General features: G+C 50.0%; 1 protein-coding gene across 1 annotated transcript; it reads left to right on the top strand.

Annotated features, from left to right (window-relative positions):
- The first annotated feature begins 254 nt into the window (after positions 1–254).
- On the top strand, positions 255–27,208 carry CNGA3 (cyclic nucleotide gated channel subunit alpha 3). The gene is given in 9 exon segments (XM_036873772.1): positions 255–359; positions 7,592–7,705; positions 9,976–10,155; positions 13,694–13,746; positions 20,213–20,276; positions 21,600–21,707; positions 22,501–22,607; positions 25,819–26,814; positions 26,817–27,208. Coding segments are annotated over 9 exon segments (2,118 nt in total). The 5' UTR covers position 255.

The following is a 27,208-nucleotide window of genomic DNA, read 5'->3' as shown; positions in this document are numbered from 1 at the left end:
CATATACAAAGGAGTAAAAGACCTTGTTTGTGCTTCTGGCTCGGAAGACTAGCCCAGAGAGATCCAACTAAAACACAGTGTGACAGGAACTGTGAGAGAAATGGAGGAGGGCACGTGTGCCAGGGCTTGCCTGGGGGAGTAGCCCTCCCATACCAGCTGGGTTTGCAGTTACTTCCTGGGGGGTCCTGATGACATATCTGCTTTGTGTTCATGTTTCAGCAACCACCTTGGGGCTGAATGTGACAATGCAAGAAGATGGCCAAGATTAGCACCCAATACTCCCACCCTTCCAGGGCTCACCACCTCGCAGTAAGGACCACGGACAGAGATCTCGATCGCATTGAGAACGGCCTCAGCAGGTAGGATGGGCTTTTAACTTCATGCCTGGAACAGGTTATTTCCATACCTGATCTAGACCTGGGGGAAAGACTGCCTTAGCCTTTGGGCAAGCACAGGTTGGAGGGCGGGGTCTGTTCACAGCACTCCTTCTAACTTCATTTTCCATGTCCCTTACTCCTCACAACCCACACTGAAGTAGTTTTTATTCTCATTTTAGAGATGTGGGAGAATGAGGCTCCAAAAGTTACATAACTTTTGTAACATTTTTTCTAGAAGGCAAGAAAATGAAGATTCATATGCAGTAGATTAAATTCTACTGTAAAAATGTCCCCAAACTGCCACACTTTCCCTTGTATACATCAAACATTTATCGGGCTCTGTCTGTGCACCAGCCACTGCCCTGGGCACTGGGGTGGAGTACAGATCAGGTGCACTGTCCCTCACTTCCAGGAGAAGGCCAGGACTCAGCCGTGCTCATGTACCTGGGGGGAGTAGGCCGTGCCTTGCCAACAAAGCCATCGTCCCCATCAGTGACATCCCGACACAGGCAGCCACATGGAGACCTGGGGCCTTGAGTTCTACTTCTAGCCCTGTTCCTAACTTACTAGTAGACCTGGGAAAACTCACTAATCCCTCCATGCCTCAGTTTCTTCAACTACAAAATGGAGCAGCATTGGGAAATGGGAAATGAGAGAGTATCTATTTGGTGCAAATGGACTTACATTTTTATGTTTCTTAAATTCTCAGTGAGTTGATTGAGTTGAACAAGAAGAAGTTTTATTTCCAATATTTATGTTATTTTTGTCTCACATATATAACACTTAAAACCTTCCTCCCATGAAAACTGCGTATTATCTGACGGCCAAAAGTGCAATGACAGTCCCTCAATCTTAGCATCCCTGGCACTAGGCCCTCCTCCGTCGTTTCTCCTCACTAACTTATATATGTCACTTCCTCTCTCAGATGCACGTTTGGTTTTTTCTACGTTTAGGTGCTTTGTCGCAGCTCCTTAGCAACTCTGCTAATAAGTGATAGACAGCAATTTCCCTATCTTTGCAAACTTACGTAGTCTTTGGACCTCCACCTTCTGGGATTCAGGCAAAGGGAGGAAATCTCAAAGCATGGCAACAGATATTCCTTCCAACTCTTTTAAGTTGGTGCTCGCACCCAGGAAATTTGATAGACTCAGGGGCATCAGAATTTCTCACCCTACTCAAATTTCTCCCTCCTAACTGGCCGACTGTCAATACTTGTGTTCCACAACTGAGGACTCCTTCCTTTAGGTTAAGGCATTGCCCTTATTTAAAAGGAAGAGGAACACCGTTAGGACAGTTATCTGCTATTAAAACTTTGGCGTGCGTTAATAGTTTCTTTCCCACATCTGAGCTAATAAAACCCCCTGAAGAGAGGCTTCGAAGAGGATCACGGTAGAGGGGAGAAGAGTCCAAGCATGGAGCACAGCAGGAAGTCAGGCTCCCTGGGCAGCATCAGGCTCCTGGGATCTTGGGCCCATTGGGAGAAGGAAGAAGCTGTTAGGATCTAGAAGAATTTGAAGCAAATGGAACTTTCCCCATTGCTCCCTTTTGCCTCGAGTGGGACAAAACCAGAGCATCTCGTGGAGCTTCCAGACTCCCTAGAGTCTCAGTCTGGCTCCTCCCAGTGAGACAGTCAGGAGAAGGCAGGCCTGGCGAGTGGGCTGGGGCTCCTGCCCAGAATGCCTGCTTGACCCGACACCACCATGAGCCAGCTCTGCCCGACTCGTCCTGGCTCTGCCTCAGCCGGTGGCCGACCAGCTCCGTCTGGCTTGCGGGCTGTTCAAGAGCCTCTGGCTTCCGAGAGCCTCGCTGTGGGCTCACACTGGGTCCATGCACACTCCGGGGATAGGTTGTCCACACAGCCAGCGCTCTGAAGTGATGCTCTTGGACAGTGCTCTGCCATCTCACGGGTGAGCAAATGCCCTCCCCTCCCCAACCCCCATCCCCAGGCCAGTGTGGTGACCAACAGCACAGGCTCGGGGTCAGACTGCCAGGTTTGAAAAGTGGCTCTGAAAAGCCGCTCAACAGCTCCAAACCTCAGTTTCCTCATCTGCAAAATGGACTAGTACTGACCTCAGGGCAGAAATGAGGGTAAAACAGGGTAAAGCTTGGGGCACAGCCCCTGCCACGCAGTGAGCGCTTAATCGGTGCTCACTGCCGGTCTTGGAGATGCTGTCCCTCCTCTGGGCCTTCTCTGGCGCCCCAGCTGAAGCCTTCTTCACCTCCTCTGACCTCAGGTGGCCCCAGCTGTCCCGACATCTGGAACGGGCCATTTCCTGCCTGTGCCCACATCAGGCTGTCTCAGCCTGACCACTAGCCGAGTCTCAGTGAGCTCCACTTGGGGCCGTGCCCAGCTACATACGTGGTAAAAGCTTGTTGACAGATTAGTACAGAATCCCGTGGAAACACTTGAGAGGTTTCTAAAGGAGAGAGAGGAAAAATGCTTCCTTCATGAGAAGCATTATCTCATGGAGGCAGGAGTGGGTTAACAGACAGAAGTTTCCAGAATGGCTCCTTAGCATCACCAAAGATTGAAAATAGGAGTTCAAGCTGGGGGGAGCAGCCTTGGGCCGGAAGGCTGGGTCCAGAGCCCTCCCCTGCTTCCCAGAGCAGCCCAACATCTGTCGATTCACTGACTAGTTTTCCCTGTAAGATTGATTTGAGCAAAGGACTCTGGCACATTCACATAAAATTTTTAAAGTTGCAAATCACTATTTGCAGGGAGGAAATGGTGTTTGAACAAATCGTAGATCTTTGCCTTGAAATTCCAATCCTTTCAGAAAACTTTTGGGAGAAATAATTATGAATGTGTGTCCTTAAATATTAATCACTCTTTATCCTCAGTGATATCACACAGCTGTGCTGGGAACATATGCATTGGTGTGGTCCTTTGCTGAGTACCCCCCAAAGCGGGAAGTATCATTTCCCCGACCCCTGAGACATCCCGTCTCCCAGGTCTTTCACCAAATTAGGAGACCCAGGTTTCTGTTTCTCTTTTTAAATCATTGGGCCCATTTTCCTAGTGAAGAGTCATAAGGAAGGATGAAAATATTTCCTTTGAATAAAAAAATTAAGTTTACACCTTGAAAAGACCAGAAATAAAAATGTCTTGAATTTTGCTTTTTCTGTTTAGATCTGTTTGGTTGACTCAGTTATTTGAGAGCTGTCTGGCATATTTTTGCAGATAATGCAATAGAGAAAGACTTCAGAGTCTGCCACAGAGAATTGCAGCTCGGACCGAGGGCACCCCAAACCCCAGATTAATCTCCTAGTGTAGCTATTTTAGGTGAGCTTTTGGGCATAAGGGGTTATGTCCTACAGAGAAGGAGACTTCTTCATGCTTTACCCTGAACAGAGCCCAAAGCAATTACCACAAAAGAAAACCATTTTCAACCTGCTTCCCCAGGACCCAAGACAAAAATGCAGTGACTTCAGTTCCCTGGTCACATGTGGCCGGGGCAGTACTTGCCCATCCCTCTAGTTCCTCAGGGCTTGAGAGCAGGAAAAGTAAAATAAGGTATCATTTTCTCCACCCTTGTTCCAAAAAGCCACTTCTGTTTCCTCTTATGTCCCCAAAGTCACTGGAAGAAGACACCAGATCCACAGAGCACAAAGTTAATCACCAGTTCCTGTTCTGATGAGAACCTCTGCTCCCTCCCAGTGACGAAAAAGCTTCACCTTGTGGACATTAATTCCTCTGTATAAATAAACTCAGAAGATGAGCTTTACAGGTTGAAAATGACCTTGTCTTTCAAAACAATCACTTCATTTTGTTTCACCAGTTGCCCTTGATCTTGCTAGTTACTAACTTCACAGGGCTTCTTCCTGCAAAGGCACCATCACCACAGAGAACCGGAGTCTGCGGGTAGAAGGCAACTTCAGGTTGTCCTGGACTGATCTGCTTGTTTTACAGAGACCGAAGCCTGTTGAGTCCTGAGCCAGCTCCCGGCGGGATGGTACCTGGCCCGCACTCTCTCCTGCCGCTGTATTACCCTGGGAGGTTCTGGATCCCTGATCTTGCACTGATTGCCAGAAGTTTCTCCCTTTTGGTAGTACCTGTGTGTCCTTGGGGACACAAAATATCACCTCAGACATTTGGTTCTTCTCCTCCTAGCCAATCTCCCCTTCCATCTACCTCGTAAAATCAGTTTCTCTGAGGAATAACTAATTGGGTTTGCTATTTAAATACCCCCAGGCATTTAATGAGGGTAGAGACTATGGAGCTAGAAGAAAGACAGCAGCGTAGAACTCTGGGCATCAAGAAGCAAGTGGGGAGATGCATTAAGAAGAAAAGGCTCCTTGGGTCCCTTGAACTTACATCATATAAGACCCTTCCTATTCTTCACAGCTAAATGTGCCTTTCTGGACTTGGGTGTTTGACCAATACTAAAATCAATATGGAATCAATTTTTCCTTTGTTTTCGAAGACCAGGAAAATTAAACTCAGGGAGGGTAAGTGACCAGCCCACAGTGCACTTAGTTAATAGGTGCTGGGGTAGGGATTCGAACCCAGGCCTCCGGCCTCCCCACTACGCCACCTCCCCTTCACGTAGGTGTCAAAGGTCCAGGCCACTCGCAGTAGCTCTCACTGCTGCCAGCTGCAGGCCTGCTTTGAAATCTGGGGTGAGTTCTGCCCTACTCACCCACCCACAAGCCCTGATGTCATGGGCATTGAGTCCTTCGCTGCTGATGCAAATAAATCTGGTCTCAGGATGTGCCCCCCCACCCCCCCGCAATGAACAGAATCCAGACTGGGCAGAAATGCTGGGCCGCCTGCTTGGTGCCTAGAGCTCCCTGAGGAGGGAGCTGCTGGTGGGGACAGAACACCTCGTCCTGGGGTTGCCTCTAGATCTTCCGGGCACACATTCTGTGGCAGAGCTAGAGCCCAGCTGTTAGTTGCTGCCCGCACCCCAACTCCCCACCCCCAAGCATGCCAGCTGCTAGGATCCAGGCACTGGAGAGATGGACTCACTTGTCCCCCTGCCGCCTCCTCCTCCTGTAACTGACCCGGTGCCTTGCAACATGCATTCCCACCTTTGTAGTACGCAGAATATTAGAAGCGCAAGGGTATTGTAGCTTCCTAACTGCAGCAGGGTCTCTGGTAGGGTCTCTCATATGTATAAGGATGAGGTGTGAGTGGTCTCTTATGAGTATAGAGAATTCAATTAGGCGGTTTGGAAATAAAAAAGCCATGCCCACATTAGTGCAGCCAGGGGAATCAGAGCCATGTCTCTAGTGGCATGCCACAGGGCTCAGCTCTCAGCCGTGTCCTATTCAACTTTTGCTTTAATCAGTGCCATATATGAAAATACAGAAGGCAGATTCATGGAGTAGGTGAGAGCAGGGTTTGAAATGAGATGGAATGGCATACAAATCTCAGCTTTGCCGCTTGGCTGTGTGACCTTGGGGAAGTTACTTAACCTCTCTGAACCTCACTTTCCTCTCATACAGTTTTTATGTGGATTAAGTGATAAAATGTATGTGGCTGACATACAGCAAGCAGTCAATAAATGGCATATACTTTGGGTATCACATCTGTGAATGAGACGGAGTTGGGAGGACCCTGCATACCAAGGGTCCCAAAACATCAAGTGGCTCAGATAAATGGGAGAGTCCAATACTTATTTCCAACAAATCAATTGTACATGCATAAGACAGGGCCTTCTGGCTTAGCAGGAGCACATGTTATAAGACACTGGGTTTTGGATGATGGTAGCTGGTGATGGGGAACCAAATGCACGTCTTGGGCTCCAGTAACCGCAGGGTGGTTCTCAGTCTCTATGCCCAGTCAGGCAAGAATACAGGAACCTGCTCACTGGAGAATGACCATGACAGGGAAGAGACTTGAACCTGATGAGGAAAGGCTGGGTGAGCTGATGCGTCTAGCCTGGGAAAACGAGGCAGCACAGGTGTGAGAGCTGTTCCTTCATGGAAGGTGGTCTTTTAGAAGATGAAGTTGCCTGACTCCATGTGGTTCCAGCAAAAAAAAAAAAAAAGTGTATCCTCGATATGGGGAAGCTGAGGGAGAGAAGAACCTGCTGGCAATCAGGGCTGTGCAGAGAAGACCTGGAGGAGCCATGGAATGGTAGTGAGCTCCCCATGCTGGAGATGGCAGGGAGGTTGCAGAAAGGAAGAGGCAGCCGCTCGGCGGCTGAGATACGGGATTCTGACTTCGAATCACTCACCGGGGAGAGATAAAGCCTTTACCCAGACATTAATTCTTGCTTGCCTCTTCAACCGTGTTGCCACCTTGTTAAGAAGGCCGATTAGGCTGGAATAGGTCACGTGATCGAATTAATTTGTCTTGCTTGGACTCTTCAAGACTCTTAGAATGAAGTGCAGATCCCTGGAGGCCAATGCCTGGATGGCTTCTAATCAGGCTGATCAAACTTCAGCCCTAGGAAGTTTTAAAAGAAAGGGAAAGAAAGGAAAATTACGCCCCAGAAGAGAGGTCTTATTCCAGGAAATTCAACAAACACGAGGCTCTGCTGATGCTCAGACTGAGCTGTGGACACCTGTCCTGTGGGTGCTGTTGCTTTTCGCCCTGAGCTGCACAGGCGGGGTCCCCGCCCCGCGTCCCTCTGCATTACAGGGGACACGGGTTAGGGCTTGGCAAAAGGGCACAGCAGAAATGGATTTCCATTTGAAAGCACTACACAAATGCACGTGGAGGGCTAGGCCAATTCCTTACAATATTGCTGGACCCTCCTCTTAACCAGTGGGCTCCTGCAGAACCTACACACCCTGACAGAGGGCAAGGGAAGACCTCTTGAAGGAGGTGGCACTTGATCTGACTTGAGGAGATAGGATTTCAGTATGCAGAGATGTGTGTGAACCAAAATCCTTGTTCTGGAATCCTTGCATGGAAACAGCTGCTCTGGCTCCAGATGCAGGCCTGGGACCTCCCCCCCCCCCCACCGCCCCCAGTGCTCTAATAAGGACCATTTGCTGCTGGCTTGCCGTTTTCACCTGGGCTATGGGCAGAAGCCTCCTTGTCATAAAGGAAAGGCCACTTTCTCCTGAAAGCCAGGACCTGCTGGCTCCTGCTGGAGTAGGAACTGAAGTGGGGAGCTCTGGGCTGGGGATCTGTGACAGCAGCTTTCCTCTTTAAGCAGGGCATCTGGCCATCTCAGTCCTCGACGTGTCCAAGAGGTTGGAAATCAATGTCAAGGGTGAGCTTGAAATCAATTTCGCTTGCTGCATATTTGATTTCCTAGGACCCACTTGCCATGTGAGGAGACACCGTTAGAACTGCAAGAAGGCGTCGCCATGGAGACCAGAGGACTGGCTGAATCCAAGCGAAGCTCCTTCACCAGCCAGGGGCCTGCCAGGTAACCGGCCGGTCTCAGCCCTCACCTTGGGAAAGGGCAGACGGAGGCAGAAAGAAGGTAGGTAAGTCTCAGGAAGAAATGGTGGTTGAGGGTAGGGTTGCAGATTTGGAGAAGAAAGGGGCAGGAGAAGCGGAGTCAGAAATCTATCAGGGAGTCACTTCCTCTTGGGTCAGGTGTTCCGAGCTCAGAAAAGTCTAAGAAAAACTGCCTTTATCTGAAATTGCTCTCATAAAAAGTGATGTTGAGGTACTTGCTCAATTCTGGAAGAATTCAGGAAAAAAAAGCCAACCAGAGAAGTTTCAGAAAAGAATTCAGAAGAAATATCAGCCAGCCGTGGGAGACCGTTGGGTGGATCACGGTGGCACACAGAGGTCAGTCGTGGTTCTGTCAGAAGTAGCCCCTGGCAGGTCCTCACTCGTATGGGTCTAGACTTCATAGCTTACGTCCTCGCAAAAGTATTTGAAAGATTAACTAGGCTCTGAGCTCTGTCTCCCTTCTGATGACACCTGTCCTCCGGCTTCAGTAGCTGTACCACCTGGAGGAAGTCATTTCACCTTTCACGTCTCATCTAAAGATGCATCTAGTAACATGAGGGCTACGGCAGAGCCCAGCGCTGCCTCACGACGGGCGCTCAACAAATGTTGGGCTCATTATTTCCTTCCACTGATTTTTTTTTTTTTTTTTTTTTTTACCAAAGCCAGAGTTTCATACAGTCATGTGTTCTACAGGTTTTGCTTAAGAGTATTGCAAAAAAATTAATTTATCTAGTTATTCTTCATGTTTTTCATTGTGGAGGATTATTTATTTCACTAGCCACTTATAGCTGGGCATTTAAGTGATTTCCAGTGTTTTTTGTCTTACTAATAAAATGTCTTACTAATAAAAGGCCTGTTGATCGTAAGTTAGAGAACACCTTCAACTAGCTCAAATGAAAAGGGTAGGGCTGGGGCAGGGGCTGGTATAAGCTAAGATCCAGGCCACCTTGTGGAAACGGAGCCAGTGGGGCTCATAAGGGGCCGTGGGGAAGCAGCTGCCTTCCCTCTCTCGTTTCTCTAGCAGCATTTCATGATCTGTGTGCTTTTTTCCTGCGTGCCTCCTACGTTTCTGGCTTTCTCTGATCACACCTCAGCAGTCACAGGCCGAAAACAGCCTTCACCATATGATCCCGAGTTGAAACACCCAACCCCATCTTGGAGTGGTTTTTAGTTCAGAGGCTTGAGTGACTCTCTGTGGGTCAGTCGTCCATCCCCGAGCCTGTTGGCTGAGGCTGGAGCGCTGGGGAGTATGACCTTGCTTCTACCCCTCAGCAGAGGGAGGACGTGGGTGTGGGGAGTGTCAGAGCAGAGAGGTTAGGCTGGGCAGGCACCTTGCCATTCATCTGCAGCAGCCGCTGTAAGCATCTCTGTTCGTGGGATGTTCCCTCACTTCAACTTATTCCCTTAGGCTATGGTCACAAGTGTGTGATGGGGATCAAGGTACGTGACAATTCATGACTCCATGCCAGGTTGCTCAGAACTGATTTCTTGGGGACAGTGGCATGCACAGTGGGTGCCAAGTCAGGAAAGCTGAACGCCAAGAAACAGTTGAGTCTGTCTTTCCGTTCCCCCCTGGCCAAGACGGGGAAGCAAGAGGCAGGGCTGAGGGAAGCTTTTTTACAGAAAACTGAAGCTAAGATGAGCTCTGGGCGTGTGGACTGCCTGGTCTCAGGTGCTTGAGGCCCGGGTGGCGTCCGCTCGCGTAGAGAGGTCAGGGCATATTGCAAAGGAACTTCTGCACAGGGCTGGGGAGAAAATAAGAGTTTGTATGAAAAGCAACTCATAGGACAAGGGTTGGGGAAAGAACCTAGGTTGTATCTGGGTGCTTGTTCCTTTATACCTTGCTCTGAATTTTATCACTATTTGGAAATTGTATTTTTTACTGTTCCTATGCTTACCAGTCATAACAAAGAGCTCTACATGGGGCAGGAGGAAAGATGAGCAGAAAAGCTTGCTAATGGCCCATTGGCAGGATCATGCCTTTGATGGAGTCCAGGTGTTATAGGGATAAAGCCATAATGAAGAAACGTCCCTTATGGCGGAAGCTCCGTCCCAGGTGGCAGAGGCGGAGGGAAGAAAAGGCTCTGACGAGTGAGGGGCAGGTGGTGGCGTGCAAACCTGAGCCCGGCCCTGGGACCCACATCCTGCCGGCATCTCTACCCCTGCCCCAGCCCTCTGGGAGGGGGCTTCCGTCTCCTTCCGCTCCGCCCTCGCTGCGGGTCTGTGCCCTTCCAGGTTATCACGCCTCATCATCTCGCTGCGCGCCTGGGCTGCCAGGCTCTTACGCCACGAGGACCAGAGGCCTGACTCTTTCCTGGAGAGTTTCCGCGGAGCCGAGCTCAAGGAGGTGTCCGGCCGCGAAGGCCGTGCCCAGTCCAACACGGGCAGCCAGGGGCCGCCAGACAGAGGGAGAAGGTAAGGGAGGCGGGGCTGCCTGCCCCAGACGGGGAGGGAAGCACCTGCTGCTCCTTCCGTGCAGCGTGGATCCCCCCCCCCCCCCCACGGGTGGCCGGGAGCACCAGTCCCTCAGCTGTTCCCTGAAGAAGGGGTCTGTCTTGGGGGAACATTGCATGCTCTAGAAGTCTCCACACGAGCCCAAGAAGCCCTGTGGGACCGGAAACCCTTTAACCAGAGGCCCCAGCCTCATGGGCGGCTGACCCTGTCCTCCGCGGAGCTCCCACTAGCGCCCCCTGGAGTTGGTGCTCTCAGAATCGCACCCGGGGACGTTAGCCTCACCAATCTCTCCGCCAAAGGACCCTCAGCCTACTCACCTTGCACTGTGACCCACCTTGCTAAAAAACTGGGGCTCTTGTACCACGAAACTCAGGGAGTACCTAGATGGTACCCACAATTTTATGGATGGGTATACGTACATTCTTCTGGGGATAAGGTCCAAAGGTTGGTTAGAACTTTCAAGAGGAACCGTCCTCGCCCCAGTTGGTTTAAGAGCCATGGGGAGCACAGTGGGTGGGAGTAGGGTGGGGGATGGGGAGAGTGTTTGCTTTTTGGTAGAAGGGTCTGCAGAACAAGGGCTCTGAGCACCGTGCACGGCCCCCTGCCGCCGGGGAGCTTGTGGCTGGCGCTGTCTGGTGCCTGCAAGTAGAGAAATCTGCAGGGGCTGGACTGACACCCCCGAATCCCCCTGCCCCCCCGCACAGAGCTGCTGCCTCCCCTCCCCCTCTTCTCGTGTTCTTGAGAAGTCACCCCAGCCTCTGGGCGGGGAGACCACTGGGCGACCGTGGCTTGAATCCACTGTCGCTGAACAGCAGAGGGTCTCTTTAGGACCCTTGGGGCAGTTGGGGGAGAAGAGGTAACACGTTCCGGGGAAGCAGACCTCCTCTCAGCCTCACAAACAGGAGGACACTTGCTCAGAACCTGCTTTAAGGAAAAAAGGGGCTTGAAAAAGATCTTTTAGCTGAACTCTCTAGGTTATGCCAGGGTTTAGAAGACGTAAAGTGTGAAAAAAGAAGCATGATTGTTGCAAAACAGACAGTCCCTATATAATTTGCTAGAGGAAATGCTGTTTTGTTTTCTTTTTAAATTTATTTATTTATTTATTTTGGCTGTGTTGGGTCTTCGTTTCTATGCGAGGGCTTTCTCCAGTTGCGGCGAGCGGGGGCCACTCTTCATCGCGATGCGCGGGCCTCTCACTGTCGCGGCCCCTCTTGTTGCGGAGCACAGGCTCCAGATGCACAGGCTCAGTAGTTGTGGCTCACGGGCCTAGTTGCTCCGCGGCATGTGGGATCTTCCCAGACCAGGGCTCGAACCCGTGTCCCCTGCATTGGCAGGCAGACTCTCAACCACTGTGCCACCAGGGAAGCCCAATGCTGTCTGTTTTTGAGTCAAGGGAACAGAAGGGCTCGGTTGCGGGCCCCTCGAAAAGGCAAAGAGAGCCCCTGGGGAGTAAAGGCCATGAAGCCTCAGGGGAAACAGATGAATCTTTCTGGAGCTTCGATTTTATTTCCAGATTTGGGGTGGGGGTTATGTTTATTATAGGTTATGCAGTGCATTGCAAAATGTACAAGATGTATAAGCGTATTTAAGATAAAATATGAGAGTTCAAAGAAATGTCTTGCCAGAGACATTAGGAGACCTACATTAGTCTTCTCTGCTGGGGAAAGGTGTGAGAATCTCTGGCTGAGAGCGGAGGCCCAGTGGAGCAGCGTTCTCAGGCTCCCATTTCCCATGAGCTTGGACTATAAACCCTCAGGCTCCCTGGGCTGTGGGAAGGGGACCGTGGATGGCCTGGTTGCTGGCTGGATGTGTGCAGGGCCATCCCAGGTTCCCAGGGCCGGGCATCCCAGGCTGTGAGGGAGCACCAGGACCACGAGGCCCACATGCTGTTCGCTGCTGAGCCAGAAAGACAGGAGGGATGGCAGCTAAGGAAGAAGGGAGGGTGGAGAAGGAGGAGAAGGAGGAAAGAGTGGAGGAGGAAAGGAGGTTTGCTAGCAAGCCAGCCAGGCTGGTTCAGTTCCTTTTAGGCAAGCAAAGACTTCCTTGGCTTAATTGATCAAACTTCTTCTCCACAACTTTAGACTCATGGAGATGAACATTGGACTCTGCCCATTTCCCTATGTGACCAGATTAATGGAGGGTTCACCCCATCAGAACCAGGCCCCAACTATGCCACCAATGCCTGGTCACTTGCTGGAAGGTTCAGAGTGGGCAGGTGAATGCAAAGGTGCAGAATGGGAGCAGATCAATCAGGGAGGCTTCCTGGGGGAAGAAGACTTTGAATTTTCAAGGCCAAGTCCCATCAGCAAAGCAAAGTTTATGCAGAGATGGGTCTTAGTTCTCCTGTAGGTTTGGCCCGATGAGATTATGGCAGATTATGGTGCAGCTCACGGGCAGCTGCACCCCAGAGAGCTAAACTTTCCTCCATAATCTCACAGTTTTGATTCCCCAGGGGATTTTTAGATGATCCGAACCAATCCTGAAACAAGCAGTTAGAGCCACATCCTGGATGGGGAGAGGGAGGCTTGGGAGGGATAAGCAGAAGTACCAAAAAGGCATTTGGCTGGATGTTCAACATCATAGAACAGGTGCCCGGAGAGTCAGGCTGGAGTGTCACCAGCGCCTGGCTCTGGGCCCCGGGGTCCCCTGTCCTGTGAATGGTCTGCAGTCACCACAGACAGGCAAGCTGCCCTCTAGCCCTGTGAGGCCAGGCTGGCTTTCTAAAACCAGCTGTCAAAGACGCGAACTGGCAGGTGAGCTCAGGGAGATCACGCCTTTTCCTAAAGAACACCACCAAGTACTGCCCAATCCAGCTTTCAATAAACGTGCTGGGTTGTGAAACCAGCACCCACCTTCTACCAGATTCCCACATAGATCCGGGGTGGCGGGCCCTGAAGTTCTAAGATGAACGTGGGGCAGGGGAAGGGGGAGGATGGGCTGAAACCTGGGGCAGCTCTGCCCAGAGTCCATTTTTTGCCCTGAGAACTGGAAGCGGCCCCTGTGATGGGGTTTCCAAGGGAAGGGCCCCGTGACAGCCACGTCTCTGCAAAGGGGGCAGCAAGTTGCTGCTGCTGCTAACTGTGTCCATTCTGGTCCAAGGAGCTTGGCCTGTTCACCCAGGAGCACCCGAGGGCAGGCGCCACGCCGGGTGGTCTCTGTGCCCCCCCATAGTGCCTGGCCCACTGCCTGGCACATGCTAAAACTGGAGGACATTGAGAGGAATTGAGACTAGGATGCTGGATGGGGTTCAAAGAGTTAATCCTCACTTATTCAGAAGCCTCAGTTTACCCAAGTGTTCATCCTCTCCCCTTCACCAACACTAACTAGTCACAAAAAAATGTCTGTCCCTGACAATAACAATTCCCTCTGTTCAAGCTGTGTGGAAAGGCCCGTGAGACAGGGGATGGGAGTCCCAGAATAACCGCCTGGGGGCAAGGGGTCCCTAGCAATTGGACTTGAGTTCAGATTCCCATGCTGTGCTCTCTTTACCTCCCAGCAGTGACTGGCCCCTGGCCAGAAGCAACACCAATGCCTGCAACAACTCAGAGAAGGAGTGAGTACCTCTGCTCCCTCCTGCTCCCTGCGGCCAACCGCCTCCCTGTAGACACCCCAGCTTTGTACTGCTACTTCCCCCAAACCCCACCAGACCATTCTAGAATCCTGCTCCTTCCATTGGAAACCCATCCCCGTGGACAAATGGGGAGAGGGACCTGGTCTGTGTGACTTCTTTGGGCAGGTCATTTTATCTCTGTGTCTGTCATTGTTCTTATCTAGAAAGCGAAGGGGTTGGATCGGTAAACATTTTCAGTGCTAACACCTCTGTTGCTATGTATCTGAAGATGCAAAGCTGGAGTCCCTTTACAGAGCAGTGGATAATCTTCATGATGGAAATGCACTTTCCATTCTACATCCTCAAGCTCCTGTGTGCCAGTGAAGTGCCCTTGTCTTAAGGCCAATTCAGGCCAATGTGGAGGGCATGATCAGGACAGTGGAAAGAGGAAATTTAAATAGTTCCGGAGATTAGCCTCTTGAAACCGTGACCCACTGTAATTCCTTCCTACCACCCGATGCTGAGCTGGCAGAGCAGTTTGATGTGTGATTCTGGCAACATCACCCAAGAGCCCAAGCAGACAGTGTGCATATGTGTGTGACCATATTTGTGTGTGAACACGTGTGCGTGAGTGCCCCGTTCTCCAGCCTTCCTTTTTGGAACACTGTGGGGGTAGGTAGCGGAGGGGGGTCTCAGTTGGAGCTTAGGGGAAAACCATCAATATCAGCCAAGAAATTCCAATTGACTGAGAACTGTGCTGAGGCTTTTTCTTGTTATTTCCCTTTGTTCTTCTGATAGAAATTCTTTCCATTTCCCTCCGTGAACCTTATTTGCATTTTGGGGCTTTTTTGTTTTTTAAGTGTATTTTTTTAATTGAAGTGAGGTTACAATGTTGTGTTAGTTTCTGGAATACAGCAAAGTGATTCAATTACACATACATATATTCTTTTTCAGATTCTTTTCCATTATGGTTTATCACAGGATATTGAATATAGTTCCCTGTGCTATACAGTAGGACCTTGTTGTTTATCCATCCTATATATAATAGTTTGCATCTGCTAATCCCAAACTCCCAGTTGATCCCTCCCCCATCTTCTCCCCCTTAGTTGCATTTTGTTTACATAAATTGGGACATCAAATCCAGAGACCCAAATGCCAACAGTCAAGAAAAATGAAATGATTTAATCTGCAAAATGACAGCCTCTGTGATATGTGTTTGTTGCCCTTGGAAACCTGGTGTTGAGTCCCACAGTCAGGCAAAGGCTCAGGGCACCAGAAACCATGGGTAGAGGTCTTGTGGCTGGGTCTCCAGGCTTCTCCATCCTGGGGCTGGGATGTGGGCAAGGATGGTGTGGATACCGTCAGCTACATCAGGCTCTTATAAATCTTTTCAGATGGGCTCGTATCATGGGTCCGCACTGCAGCCAAGGACCGAGGGACAAAATTGGGGGCTGCCCCCAAATGGAGCCACCTGGGTACAAAGATACAGAAGTAATTCTTATGGACACCTTCCCCCATTCTTCCACCACATTTCTAGCATTTTCACTTAGTCCCATGGGTTCTGAAAATTTCTTTCTCCCAATCAATCTGTTCTCAGCCAAAACCAGCCTCGTTTTGTAGCTCTGTGTAGGTCCCCTGGGACAGTGCTGGGTGGATTCCGGGACACAGCTGGATGGCACGGGGTCTTCCCTAGGCCCTCAGCAGGTTGGTAGCCAGAGGAAAGTCCAAGGCTTGTAACTTGGGGCCACAAATCCTGAACAAGGGTGGGAGAGCCTGGTGTAATTAAACTCCCAGCACGGCTAAGTGTGCCCGATAAGCTTGTGGGCAGCGCCCTCTGCTGGTGTCTTGACATTAAGACTTCAGCTGCAGAAAGACCAGTAGATTCAAGAGAACAGAGGATGGGTGAGTGTCCTTGCTCCTCTCATTTAAAGATTCTAACAACTTTTGTTCTTAGTTTATTAATATGCTCATTGTCAAAAACTTATAAAACACAGAAAAGCACCCACGAGCATACACCCATAAAAAAGTACACTTTATGTTAGCAGTTGAACCCCATTATCAGAGACAACCCCTCTTCACATGTTGGCAAATATCCCTCCAAGTTTTCTCTAGGCATATATATTGAATAGATAGATAGATACATACATAGATACACAGATACATAGACAGATGCAATATGTTTAATGTATGTACTGGTTAAGAGCATTTGCATCCCAACTCAACCACCTAAGAGCTTTGTGACCTTGAGCAAGTTACCTGACCTCTCTGTGCATCACATTCCCGACTTGTGAAATAGGGATTGTAATTGGCGTCTTACAGAGTTGTGTTAAGACTAACTGTTCTAATACATGTGAAGTGCTTACAACAGTGCCTGGTACGTAGTAAATGATCAATCAATATTGACTACTGTGGGAAGCAGAGTAATTTCACTACCACAACCTCACCAAAAATGTTTCCATCCTAATCCCTGGAACCTGTGAGTAGATGATTTTACATGACAAAGAAGACTTTGCAAATGTGATTGAATTTAAGGACATGCAGATGGAGAGATTATCCTGGATTATCCAGGTGGGCCCAATGTAATCACATGAGTTCTTAAAAGCAGAAGCGGGAGGTAGGAGAGTGAGTCAGAGATATGAGACGGAAGGAGGAGAGATTCGCAGTGTGAGTGGGACCGTCCTGTCATTGCTGGCTTTGAAGATGGAGGAAGCAGGGAGGGAGGCATGAGCCACGGATGCAGCAGCCTCCAAAAGCCAGGGATAGCCCTCCATCTACAGCCAGCAGGGAAACAGGGACCTTGGTCCTGAGCTTCAAGGAACTGAATTCTGCCTGCAATCCCAGTGAGCAGGAAGCAGATTCTCCCCAGAGCCTCCAAAAAGGAACACAGCCTGAGGGCACCTTGATTTTCATCCAGTCAGATTATACGACTTCCAATCTCCAGAACTGTAAGAGAATAAATTTGGGTTGTTCCAAGATACTACACTTGTGGTAATTTGTTATGGCAACAGTAGAAAACCAAAAACACAGCTTTCGATCCCAGAAGTGGAGTGCTGCTGTAACAAATACCTAAAATGTGGAAGTGGCTTCGGAATTGACCCTAGGCAGGATCTAGAAGAATTTTAAGGAGCACTTTTTTTAAAAAAAGCCTAGATTGCTTTGAACAGGTTGTTAAAAGAAATATGAATGTTAAAGACTCTACCAGTAGCACAGGGAGATCAGCTCGATGCTTTGTGACGACCTAGAGGGGTGGAATAGGGAGGGTGGGAGGGAGGCTCAAGAGGGAGGGGATATGCGGATATATGTATACATGTAGCTGATTCACTTTGTTGTACAGCAGAAACTAACACAACATTGTAAAGCAATTATACTCCAATAAAGATATAAAAAAATTGGGAACAATCATCAGAAAAAAAAAACTACCAGTGAGGGTTCAGAAGGAAAAATGGGGAGCATTACAGAGAAAAACCTAAGTTGCCTACATACTTAATACCTAAATGATTGAAACAGACTATTAGTAGAAATCTGGACTTCAGGGGTGCTGCTGGTGAGGGCTCATAAGGAAGTGAGGTGCAGGCTATTAGAACCTGAAGGAAAGGGGATTCTTGTTGTTCAGGGGCGAAAAGCTTAGCGGGATTATGTCCCACAGGTATGGGGGAAGCAGAATTCGTATGCAACGAGCTTGAATATTTAGCTGAGGACATTTCTAAGCAAAGGTATTGAGGGTGCAGCCTGGTTTATTCTTGCTGTTTATGGTAAAACTTAAAGAAATTGAGGGAAGAACTGATAAATGAAAAGGAAACAAGACTTGATGATTTGGGAAGTTCTCAGCCTGCTCAAATGGCAAAAGATGATAAGTTTTAAAAACTCACTGTCAGGAAAGCATGCCTTCAGGAAAAAGCTGAGGATGCAGCTGAACTTTTGCTGATAACTCAGAGATCAAAAGTTCTGAGTATTCAGTCACATAAAAAACCCTCTGAAGAGACCAAGGGTGTGAACCATGGCTCATCTCAACAGAAGCCAAAAATAGAGAAGAGATTTCTCAGAAAGCTCTGTGGATGAGCCTCTGTCTAGTGGAGTGGATCCCTCTGGTATACATGACCCATTAAGTTCTAGAAGATTTTATGGCAGCAGAAACGCTGCCAGCTTGGACCTGAAGGATAGAAACAGTACAAAATGAAGGAAAACTGTTAGACCTCTAAATTCTAGATGCAGAAAGCAGGCTGATAAAAAACTACTCAGCTACAAACAGGTGCTACCTTTCATGAAAAAGGAAGGATGACTGAGGGCGGAGCCATGAGCTATAGAGGTTTATTCTCAGGCCTTGAAACATACTGGCCGATGGCCCTGCTGGATTTCGAAATCACTTGGAACCACTGACTCCTTTTGTCCTCCCATCTTCTCCCTTGTTGAACTAGAATATCTACATCTGGTGTCCTATGCCTGCTCCTGCATTGTGTTTATGGAGATGATTCGTTTCTTTAGTTCCACAGGTAGGGAGGACTTGTGTCTCAAATGATTCACAGCCAGAGTCCACACACACCTGATTTAGATGATGAGATTTGGGACTTCTGAACTGATGAGACTTAGATGATAATTTTGGACTCTGAGTTGATGCTCTAATGGGATGAGGCTGGGGGATCTTGGAATGGGGGTGAAGTCATTTTGCACATGGGATGCAAGGAAATCTTTGAGGGGCAGTGAAGACTGTAGTAGGTAGCCTGGAGGTGCCCATATGCTAATCCCCACATCCTGTGACTATGTTACCCTACACGGCAAAAGGGACTTTGCAGGTGTGATGAAGTTTAAGGACCTTGAGATGGGGAGATTATCCTGGCTTATCAAGGTGGACCCAGTCGAATCACATGCATCCTTAAAAGTGGAGAACCTTTTCCAGCTGCAGAGAGATGGCATCTTGAGAAGGACTCAACCCGCTGTTGCTGGCTTTGAAGATGGAGGAAGGGCGCCATGAACCAAGGATGCAGCAGCCCCTAAAAGCTGGGAATGTCCTCAGCTTGCAGCCAGCAAGAAATGAAGATATTGGTCCTATAATTGCAAAGAACTGAATTCTGCAAACAATCCAAGTGAGCAGGAAACAGATTCTTCCCTAGCGTCTTCAGAAAGTATTACAGCTCTGCCGACACCTTGACTTCGAAGAGACCCCAGACCTCTGACCTACAGATCTGCAAGATCATACATTTGGGCTGTTTTAAGCCACTAAGTCTGTGGTAATTTGTTCTGGCAGCAATAGAAAACTAGTACAGCTATTATTAGAAAATCTTTTGTAGTCTACTTTTTAACTTAGCAAAATCTGAGGAACATTTTCCCCTGTCACTGAATATTCTTCCACAACCTCATTGTAAGTGGCCTCGTAGAATTCTGTGGTTGATGAAGAATCTCCTCTGTTGTGTGATTAGATTGTTTACGCTGTGGCTGTTAGAAATAATGGTGGTGATGATTCTTCTGTATGCATGTTTGCACACATCTTTGATTATTTCCTGGGGAAGTGCTGTGTAAAGTGCATTGGTCCTTTTCAACGAGTGCTTAATTAGCAGACACTTATTTCTCAGCCCTTCCTTCCTCCAGGGGAAGGAACAGGGGAATCAGAAGGGCCTGCGGGTGATTCCGGGGGTGCCCTGAGGCAGGCAGGGTCTTTTACCCTCCACTTTTGTTTCCTCGGCTGTTCAGTGGGCAAAATGCATGCCTTGCAGAACTACTCTAACCGTTAATAGGTAACCCTTGTAACTGTGTCCAGCCCATAAAAGACATGCACTAACGAAGGGGAAGCAGAGTAAAGCTGTGTGTTGAGGAAACATCTGCCCTTACAGGCCCTTCCTGCTGATGCAGACAGGAGGGCGAGGCCCCACCTGCAACGCCACATCCAGCAAAGTCTGGAAGCGTCTGAGCGTGGCTGCATTTGCCTCAGACGACTTGAAGACTTGCTGCTGCACAGCACACCTGTGCCTGCCTAAGGGTCTCGCTTCCTTTCTGTCCCCTGGCTTTCCCATCGAGGGCCAGGTTTTCATGTGACCCCAGAACAATGGAAAGGCTGCCTCCTTTCCTCAGAACAAAGAGCGTTCCATGTGATTCCCAAAACTCTGAGTGACTTCTCCACCCTAAAGGTGTGGATTTGGGTTTATTTCCCATTACCTCAAAAGTTTCCAGTCTCAAGCTGCTTGTGATTTTCTAGGGACTCACGGAAATAGGTCAGAAATTGTAGAATATTAGACTGAACCATTGTGTACATTTCAATGTATACAATGGATACTTCAGTGGAGGTGGTACCCTCACCCTTCAGGAATAATAATAATGATATTATTCATGAAATCAACAACCTCATTTCATCCCAGTGTGCTGGAAAGATTGGTTTCCTGCACCACGCCCTCTCCCCCGTGTCACTGTGGCCTACCCTCTCCCTGTGGTAATGACCTTGGTATATGAAAATTGCTAAATGTCACCCAGTGTCATCCAATGACAAGGCAAAAAAGGAGAAAGAAAAAAAGGAAGAGAAAAAGGAAAACCCAAAAAAGGAGGAGTAAGTACTGAGAGAAACTGCCCCCAAAGAGGGGGTTCCATGGTCACAGCAGGCCTGGTTCCACACCACCCGGCCCTGGCCCTGGGGAGGAGAGAGATGCCGTCAGGCCTTAGGGTCAGCCCTGGAGAGAGGGCTGTTTAGGGCTACAGAAAAGGAGTTGGTCTCAGGCAGGGATCAGGCCTGCTGAGATCACGTGAGGGTCTCGTTCTGCAGGGAAAGTCGGGGAACCCAAAGGGGGGCTTGTAGGTAGGCAGGTTTGTCTGCGGCCTCAGGTGAGCAGTTCAGGGGTTCCCTGGGAGCTTGCTCCAGTGCCCTCCCCTTGGGCATTCTGTTTGCCCACAAGGTGGCCGTCCACACAGTGGGGTATGTGGAGCCCTTTTCCTGGACACTAGAAAACACTATATTCACAAACTTTAATCCAAACCCAGTGGCAATGAGTGTTGGGAACGTCCAAAGCCCTGTCAATCAGCAGCTGATCTTGGACTTGCTGAGTTGAGGTGAAAGCAGAAAGGCAACTCAGGGTCTCCTCCAGGGCGCGGGAGCACCTCTGCAGTCCTAGGCGGGCATGGGGGGCAGATGGGGTGGGGGAGGAGACGCATGGGCCCAAAGAAAGATCTCTAGTACCGCCTATAAATTCCAATCCTCCGAAAATCCTGAAAACAAACACCGAAAGCACCCTAAGCTATTTCTTCCATTCAATGTTGGCTGATACAACCTCGATGATTCCCAAGTTGGTGGTTTTTGGTGGAGAGGCAGGAAATGTCTTTAGAACATCTGCACAATTGCAGTTAGTGAGGTGGAGAGAGCACATTCCCAAGGGAGAGCTCCGGGCTCCCAAGCTCCCAAGTTCAGTCCAGAGAGGCGCTGTCTCAGAACCACCCAGGGCAGTGGTTAAATGCACATTTCCAGGCCCCAGTCCTGGAGGGGTCTGGCTGGGCCTGGGAGTCGGCATTTTCACAGAGCTCCCCGAGATGGTTCCAACAGCACCGTGCTCCCTTTTCCTCCTCGGCATCCTGAAGGGTATGGATGATACCCCAGGGCGTGGGGATGTCATCACTGTGGTTTTGTAGTCACCAGTGGCTTCCCGAGGTGCTGAGCTGGGAGAGAAGGCCTTTGGAGTCTGCCCTGCTCCCAGCCTGGGTGGGGGCACCCATACAGGGACACCCATGTAACCCCCTGGGACTGACAGCACCCTATCTGGGAAGCCATCTCTAGCTGCTGCCCGCAGTTGCCCTGGGGTCTCTAAGCTAGGCCAGGTCTCTAAGCCTTTCCAAAGCTGTGGTCTTCCAACGCACCGTGCTGCTTGTATGTCGGTGTTTCCAGAAAGAAGAAGGACGCCATCGTGGTGGACCCCTCCAACAACATGTACTATCACTGGCTGACCGTCATCGCTGTACCCATCTTCTACAACTGGTGTCTGCTCGTTTGCAGGTAGGGGTGTGGGGCGGGGCCTCAACACAGAGCTCTGAGTCCCTGGCAGCCACCATCCAGCTGCATGTGCCTCAGTTCCTCCTGGGTTCCCTGAAGCACTGGTGGAGGCCTGGCTTTGAGATCAAAACCATGGTCCTGGCACCTTGGAGCCTCCTTAGTGGGGTCGCAGGAGGAAGATGCAAGGGCGAGCTGTTGCTCTTCTGAGGGGAAGTGGGAGGGGCTGGGTCACTCCTGAGCTGACCTGCAGGACAGGGATGCAGGCGCCCGGCGGCGTTCTCAGGCTGTCGGCTGTGGGCTTTGGGTTTTCTGAGCCGGTTGGGGTGCAGGGTGAGCTGCTGCTCTTGTGAGGGCAGCCGGGGCCTCGGGGTGCTCCCAAACTGCTAATTTGTGGGGGTAGATGTGGCTTGTTCTGTTGTTGATCTCCCAGAAGTTGTTATATCTTTGTTGGCATTTAAAGGCCCCAGAAAGGGCAAGTTCTCAGCCCCTTCATCTGAGGCCTGGATAAACTGCCCCCCAGCCGGGGGAGGGGAGCAGTCTTGTCGCTACTGCTGCGAGGCAACAGGGCCCACTCTTTGGGGTCAATCCCAGCTCTTCTTAGGAGCTCGGTGACCTTGAGACAGAAAAGCTTCTGAGAGCCTGGGTCCCCTCATCGGGGCTGGGATGCTGATGCCGGGGTGCAACCCTGTGGGCTGGGCTGTTAGTGGGATGAGCTGACCCCGGGTTTGTAGCACAGAGCTGCTGCCCGCCTTGGTCCCTCCCCACTACACACCTGCCCCTTCTCACACTTGTTTAGGGCCTGTTTTGATGAGCTTCAGTCTGGGTACCTGATGCTTTGGCTGGTCCTGGACTACTCAGCCGACTTCCTCTATGGCTTCGATGTGCTGATCCGAGCCCGGACAGGTGAGTGGGCCCAGGGCCGCAGACCCCACAGCGTGATTCGGGGGCCACCTGGGGGCCACAGGGCAGTTTCAGGGAGATCCAGAGTGGTAGTAGCCCTTGGAGTTCCTCTTCTTAGACAGTCAGAGGAGCCAGGGCATGTTACCCCATGGCTTTTAGAGGAGGTGTAATATACTAAAAGTATATTCGTTTCAGAACTAAAATCTAAAACAGGGCCTAGGGGGAATATGACTTCCTTCAGATTAAGACAGGCTGGGACCTGGGACCCTCTACCAGAGTGCTTGCACTTGCCGCTAGACAAACGTCTCCTCTAGCAACAGGACACAAAGAATCTGTAAAGGACTAAAAATAACTACATGCATGTGCAGACCACCTAAGCCACACCTCCAGCCCAACCCACCAATCCACCCCCATATCCTTTAAGGGACAAGCTCGCCCCCGCCCCTCAGGGAGCGAGCAAGGCCACCTGTTACTGTTTTCGCTCCCTTGTGCTGCAGCATGAGTCCCAATAAAGGCCTGAATTCCTCATCTGGACTCTTATCAATTTCTACTGATTAAAGAGTCCAAGGACCCCAGTCGGTAACAAGATCACCTCTAGTTGTGAGTGGGGGCTAAAGCCCCACCCATGCCTCAGTCTCCAAGCTGTGCCTCCTTGGGTCTCCTTTTTCTGATTTGCACAAAGGCATCACATAAGCTGGTGGAGGCCCTGCTTGTCATTTCCAAGATTTTTAAACTAAAAACTGTGCCATGGTTGTGGATATAAAAACCAGTAGATCACAGCAAAACCTCAGGGTGGCTTCATGGTGTACAAAGCATTCCAAGCACGTCTTGTTTTCTCATGAGAACTGCTGCAGAAGACAAGAAGTGTGGGCATGATTATCTCCATCTTACTGCTTTAGAAACTGGGGCCCAGAGATGCTGAGTGGCCAGCCCAAAGGCCACAGTCACCACCCAGCAGGCCAGATGGGTGCCCCCCCGCCGCTCCAGAATTAGTGCCCTGCATCATAACTTAGAAGATCTCAAGAACACAGCTTGAGGCTTGCCTGGGTGACTTGGCCAGTCCTGGTGGCCTGCCACTCCATGGTTACATGAGCCTGTGGAGATGCAAGAGCCCCATGGGTGGCCGACTCGTTGCGGGGACTCCCTGCTTCAATCAGGCTTCAGTGGGACAGGCAGCTCTCACCCAGACATCAACCCCACCCCTTTTTGTGTTGGTACTGTCCTTGGCAATCTAAGATTCAGCAGAAGGCTGGGAGAGAGAGGAGAACAGGTGGGCACAGACACCAAGAGGCCATGGATCATACTCCAGGAGAAAAAATCGTCAGAATTGAGACAAGATTATTAAGGAGGTGTTGAGGAGTCCCAAGGCACACGAGTGCAATGTAATGATCTAGGCACTCAATAAACACAAGTGTAACCAAACAAATAGGGGACGGGGAGCTGGGAAGCCAGGTGTCCCTAACATGTGACAACAAACTTGTTGTTTGCTTTTCACAGAGGGGGCAATCCTACCTCTGTCTAGCCCTCGAAGTGTGGCCCTGGACCAGCAGCGTCACCTGAAAGTTGTTAGAGGTGCCCCAGACCTATGGGACCAAATTCTGGGGACAGGTCCAGCTCTGTGACTTACAGAGCCCTTGGTGTGGTGCTGTAGCTCACCCAAATCTAAAAAGCACTTGTTACTTTAGTCTCTCTACTCTTGTGCATGTTTGAAAATGAAAGAAAGAAAGGAAGAAAGAAGGAGGGAGGAAAAGGAAGGGAGAGGGGGACGAAGGGAGACGGCAGGTCATGGCCTATTTGGTGGATTTCACCAAATAATAACACCTCACGACTCCCAAGGTCCAGCCCATCTCCAGCCCAGGGTGGGTCCCAGGCTTCATGTGTTTTCAGAGCCCCCTGGGTGACAGTAATGTGCAACCAGGAAGGAGAACCACTGTGCTCCTGGGCAAGGTTTTAAAAAGATAGGTTGCGGGACTTCCCTGGTGGCGCAGTGGTTAAGAATCCGCCTGCCAATGCAGGGGACACGGGTTCGAGCCCTGGTCCGGGAAGATCCCACATGCCGCAGAGCAACTAAGCCCATGCACCGCAACAACTGAGCCTGTGAGCCAAAACTACTGAGCCTGCGTGCTGCAACTACTGAAGTCTGCTTGCCTAGAGCCTGTGCTCCACAAGAAGAGAAGCCACCACAATGAGAAGCCCGCGCACCGCAACAAAGACCCAATGCAGCCATAAATAAATAAATAAATAGAGTTTAAAAAAATAATAATAAATATAAATAAAAAATAAAAAGACGGGTCATGCCCCATCAGTGACTGGTAAAGTCAGTTTGCTAGGCCATGACCAGTGTTTTCAATTTTTTTTTCATAAATTTATTTATTTTATTTATTTATTTTTGGCTGCGTTCAGTCTTCATTGCTACGCGCAGGCTTTGTCTAGTTGCATCGAGCGGGGGCTACTCTTCGTTGCGGTGCATGGGCTTCTCATTGCGGTGGCTTCTCACGTTGCGTGAGAGCATGGGCTCTAGGCGTGCAGGCTTCAGTAGTTGTGGCACCCGGGCTCAGTAGTTGTGGCTCACAGGCTCTAGGGCGCACGGGCTTAGTTGCTCCGCAGCATGTGGGATCTTTCCGGACCAGGGCTCGAACTCGTGTCCCTTGCATTGACAGGCAGATTCTTAACAACTGCACCACCAGGGAAGCCCTCAAATTTTTTATTGTTAATATTTTCAAACATATACAAAACTGAGACAGTAGTATTATGAATCCCCACATACCCTTACCCAGCTCCAAATGTTATCAACATTTTGCTCATCTTTTTTCATTTATCCTCCCACTCCCTGTTCTTGGATGGAGTTTTTTAAGGCAAATCTCAGACAGTAACCATGTTAGCATGTAACCTTAACTAGGGGCCCATTTTTTAAGTATAACTTCCATTTATCTCTGAAAATTTAATAAGCATTCCTCACTACCATCAAATACCCAATCCACATTCAAATCTACCTAACTGATCTATGTTTTTAATTGAATAAAATAGATTAGATCGTTGAATAGAAAATACCAGAGTGCATTTCCTGTAGTAATGGTATGTGTGGTTTGTGGAAATTGTTCCTTTTATATATGTATAACCACGTTTTGTGTGGTCTTGAGGTGAGATACCTTTCTGCGGGCCATGGTCATAAAAGGGCCTCTTTGTTGCCCACGTGATCTATCTTCTCCATCAGGCTTCCTGGAGCAAGGCTTGATGGTCACGGGTGCCAACCAGCTGTGGAAGCACTACACAAAGACCTTGCACTTCAAGCTGGACATGTTGTCCCTGGTCCCCACGGACCTGGCTTATTTTAAGCTGGGCATGAACTACCCAGAACTGAGATTCAACCGCCTACTGAAGTTGACCCGGCTCTTCGAATTCTTTGACCGCACAGAGACGAGGACCAACTACCCCAACATGTTCAGGATTGGGAACTTGGTCTTGTACATCCTCATCATCATCCACTGGAATGCCTGCATCTACTTTGCCATTTCCAAGTTCATTGGTTTCGGGACCGACTCCTGGGTCTACCCAAACATCTCAAACCCAGAGTATGGGCGCCTCTCCAGGAAGTACATTTACAGTCTCTACTGGTCTACCTTGACCCTGACCACCATCGGCGAGACCCCACCCCCCGTGAAAGAGGAGGAGTATCTTTTTGTGGTCCTCGACTTCCTGGTGGGTGTCCTGATTTTTGCCACCATTGTGGGCAACGTGGGCTCCATGATCTTGCACATGAACTCTTCGCGGACTGAGTTCCAGGCCAAGAGCGACTCCATCAAGCAGTACATGCAATTCCGCAAGGTGACCAAGGACTTGGAGACACGGGTGATCCGGTGGTTTGACTACCTGTGGGCCAACAAGAAGATGGTGGATGAGAAGGAGGTGCTCAAGAGCCTCCCTGACAAGCTGAGGGCCGAGATCGCCATCAATGTGCACCTGGACACTCTGAAGAAGGTCCACATCTTCCAGGACTGCGAGGTGGGGCTGCTGGTGGAGCTGGTGCTAAAGCTGCGGCCTGCGGTGTTCAGCCCCGGGGATTATATCTGCAAGAAGGGGGACATAGGGAGGGAGATGTACATCATCAAGGAGGGCAAGCTGGCTGTGGTGGCTGAGGATGGGATCACCCAGTTCGTGGTCCTCAGCGATGGGAGTTACTTTGGGGAGATCAGCATCTTGAACATCAAGGGAGCAAGTCGGGGAACCGCAGGACGGCCAACATCAGGAGCATCGGTTACTCGGACCTGTTCTGCCTCTCCAAGGACGATCTGATGGAGGCTCTCACTGAATACCCTGAGGCCAAGAAGGCGCTGGAGGAGAAGGGGCGGCAGATCCTGATGAAGGACAACCTGATCGACGAGGAACTGGCCAAGGCCGGGGCGGACCCCCAGGACATCGAGGAGAAAGTGGAGCACCTGGAGTCCTCCCTGGACACCCTGCAGACCAGGTTTGCACGGCTCCTGGCTGAGTACAGTGCCACCCAGATGACAGTGAAACAGCGGCTCAGCCAACTGGAAAGCCAGGTAAAGATCGGCCTCCCGCCTGACGGGGATGCTCCACAAACAGAGGCCAAACAACAGTGA

Source organism: Balaenoptera musculus, chromosome 13, assembly GCF_009873245.2.
Source record: "Balaenoptera musculus isolate JJ_BM4_2016_0621 chromosome 13, mBalMus1.pri.v3, whole genome shotgun sequence".
Classification (NCBI taxonomy): domain Eukaryota; kingdom Metazoa; phylum Chordata; class Mammalia; order Artiodactyla; family Balaenopteridae; genus Balaenoptera; species Balaenoptera musculus.
The sequence above is the reverse complement of the archived record's forward strand: the minus strand, read 5'-3'. Positions and strand labels throughout refer to the sequence as shown.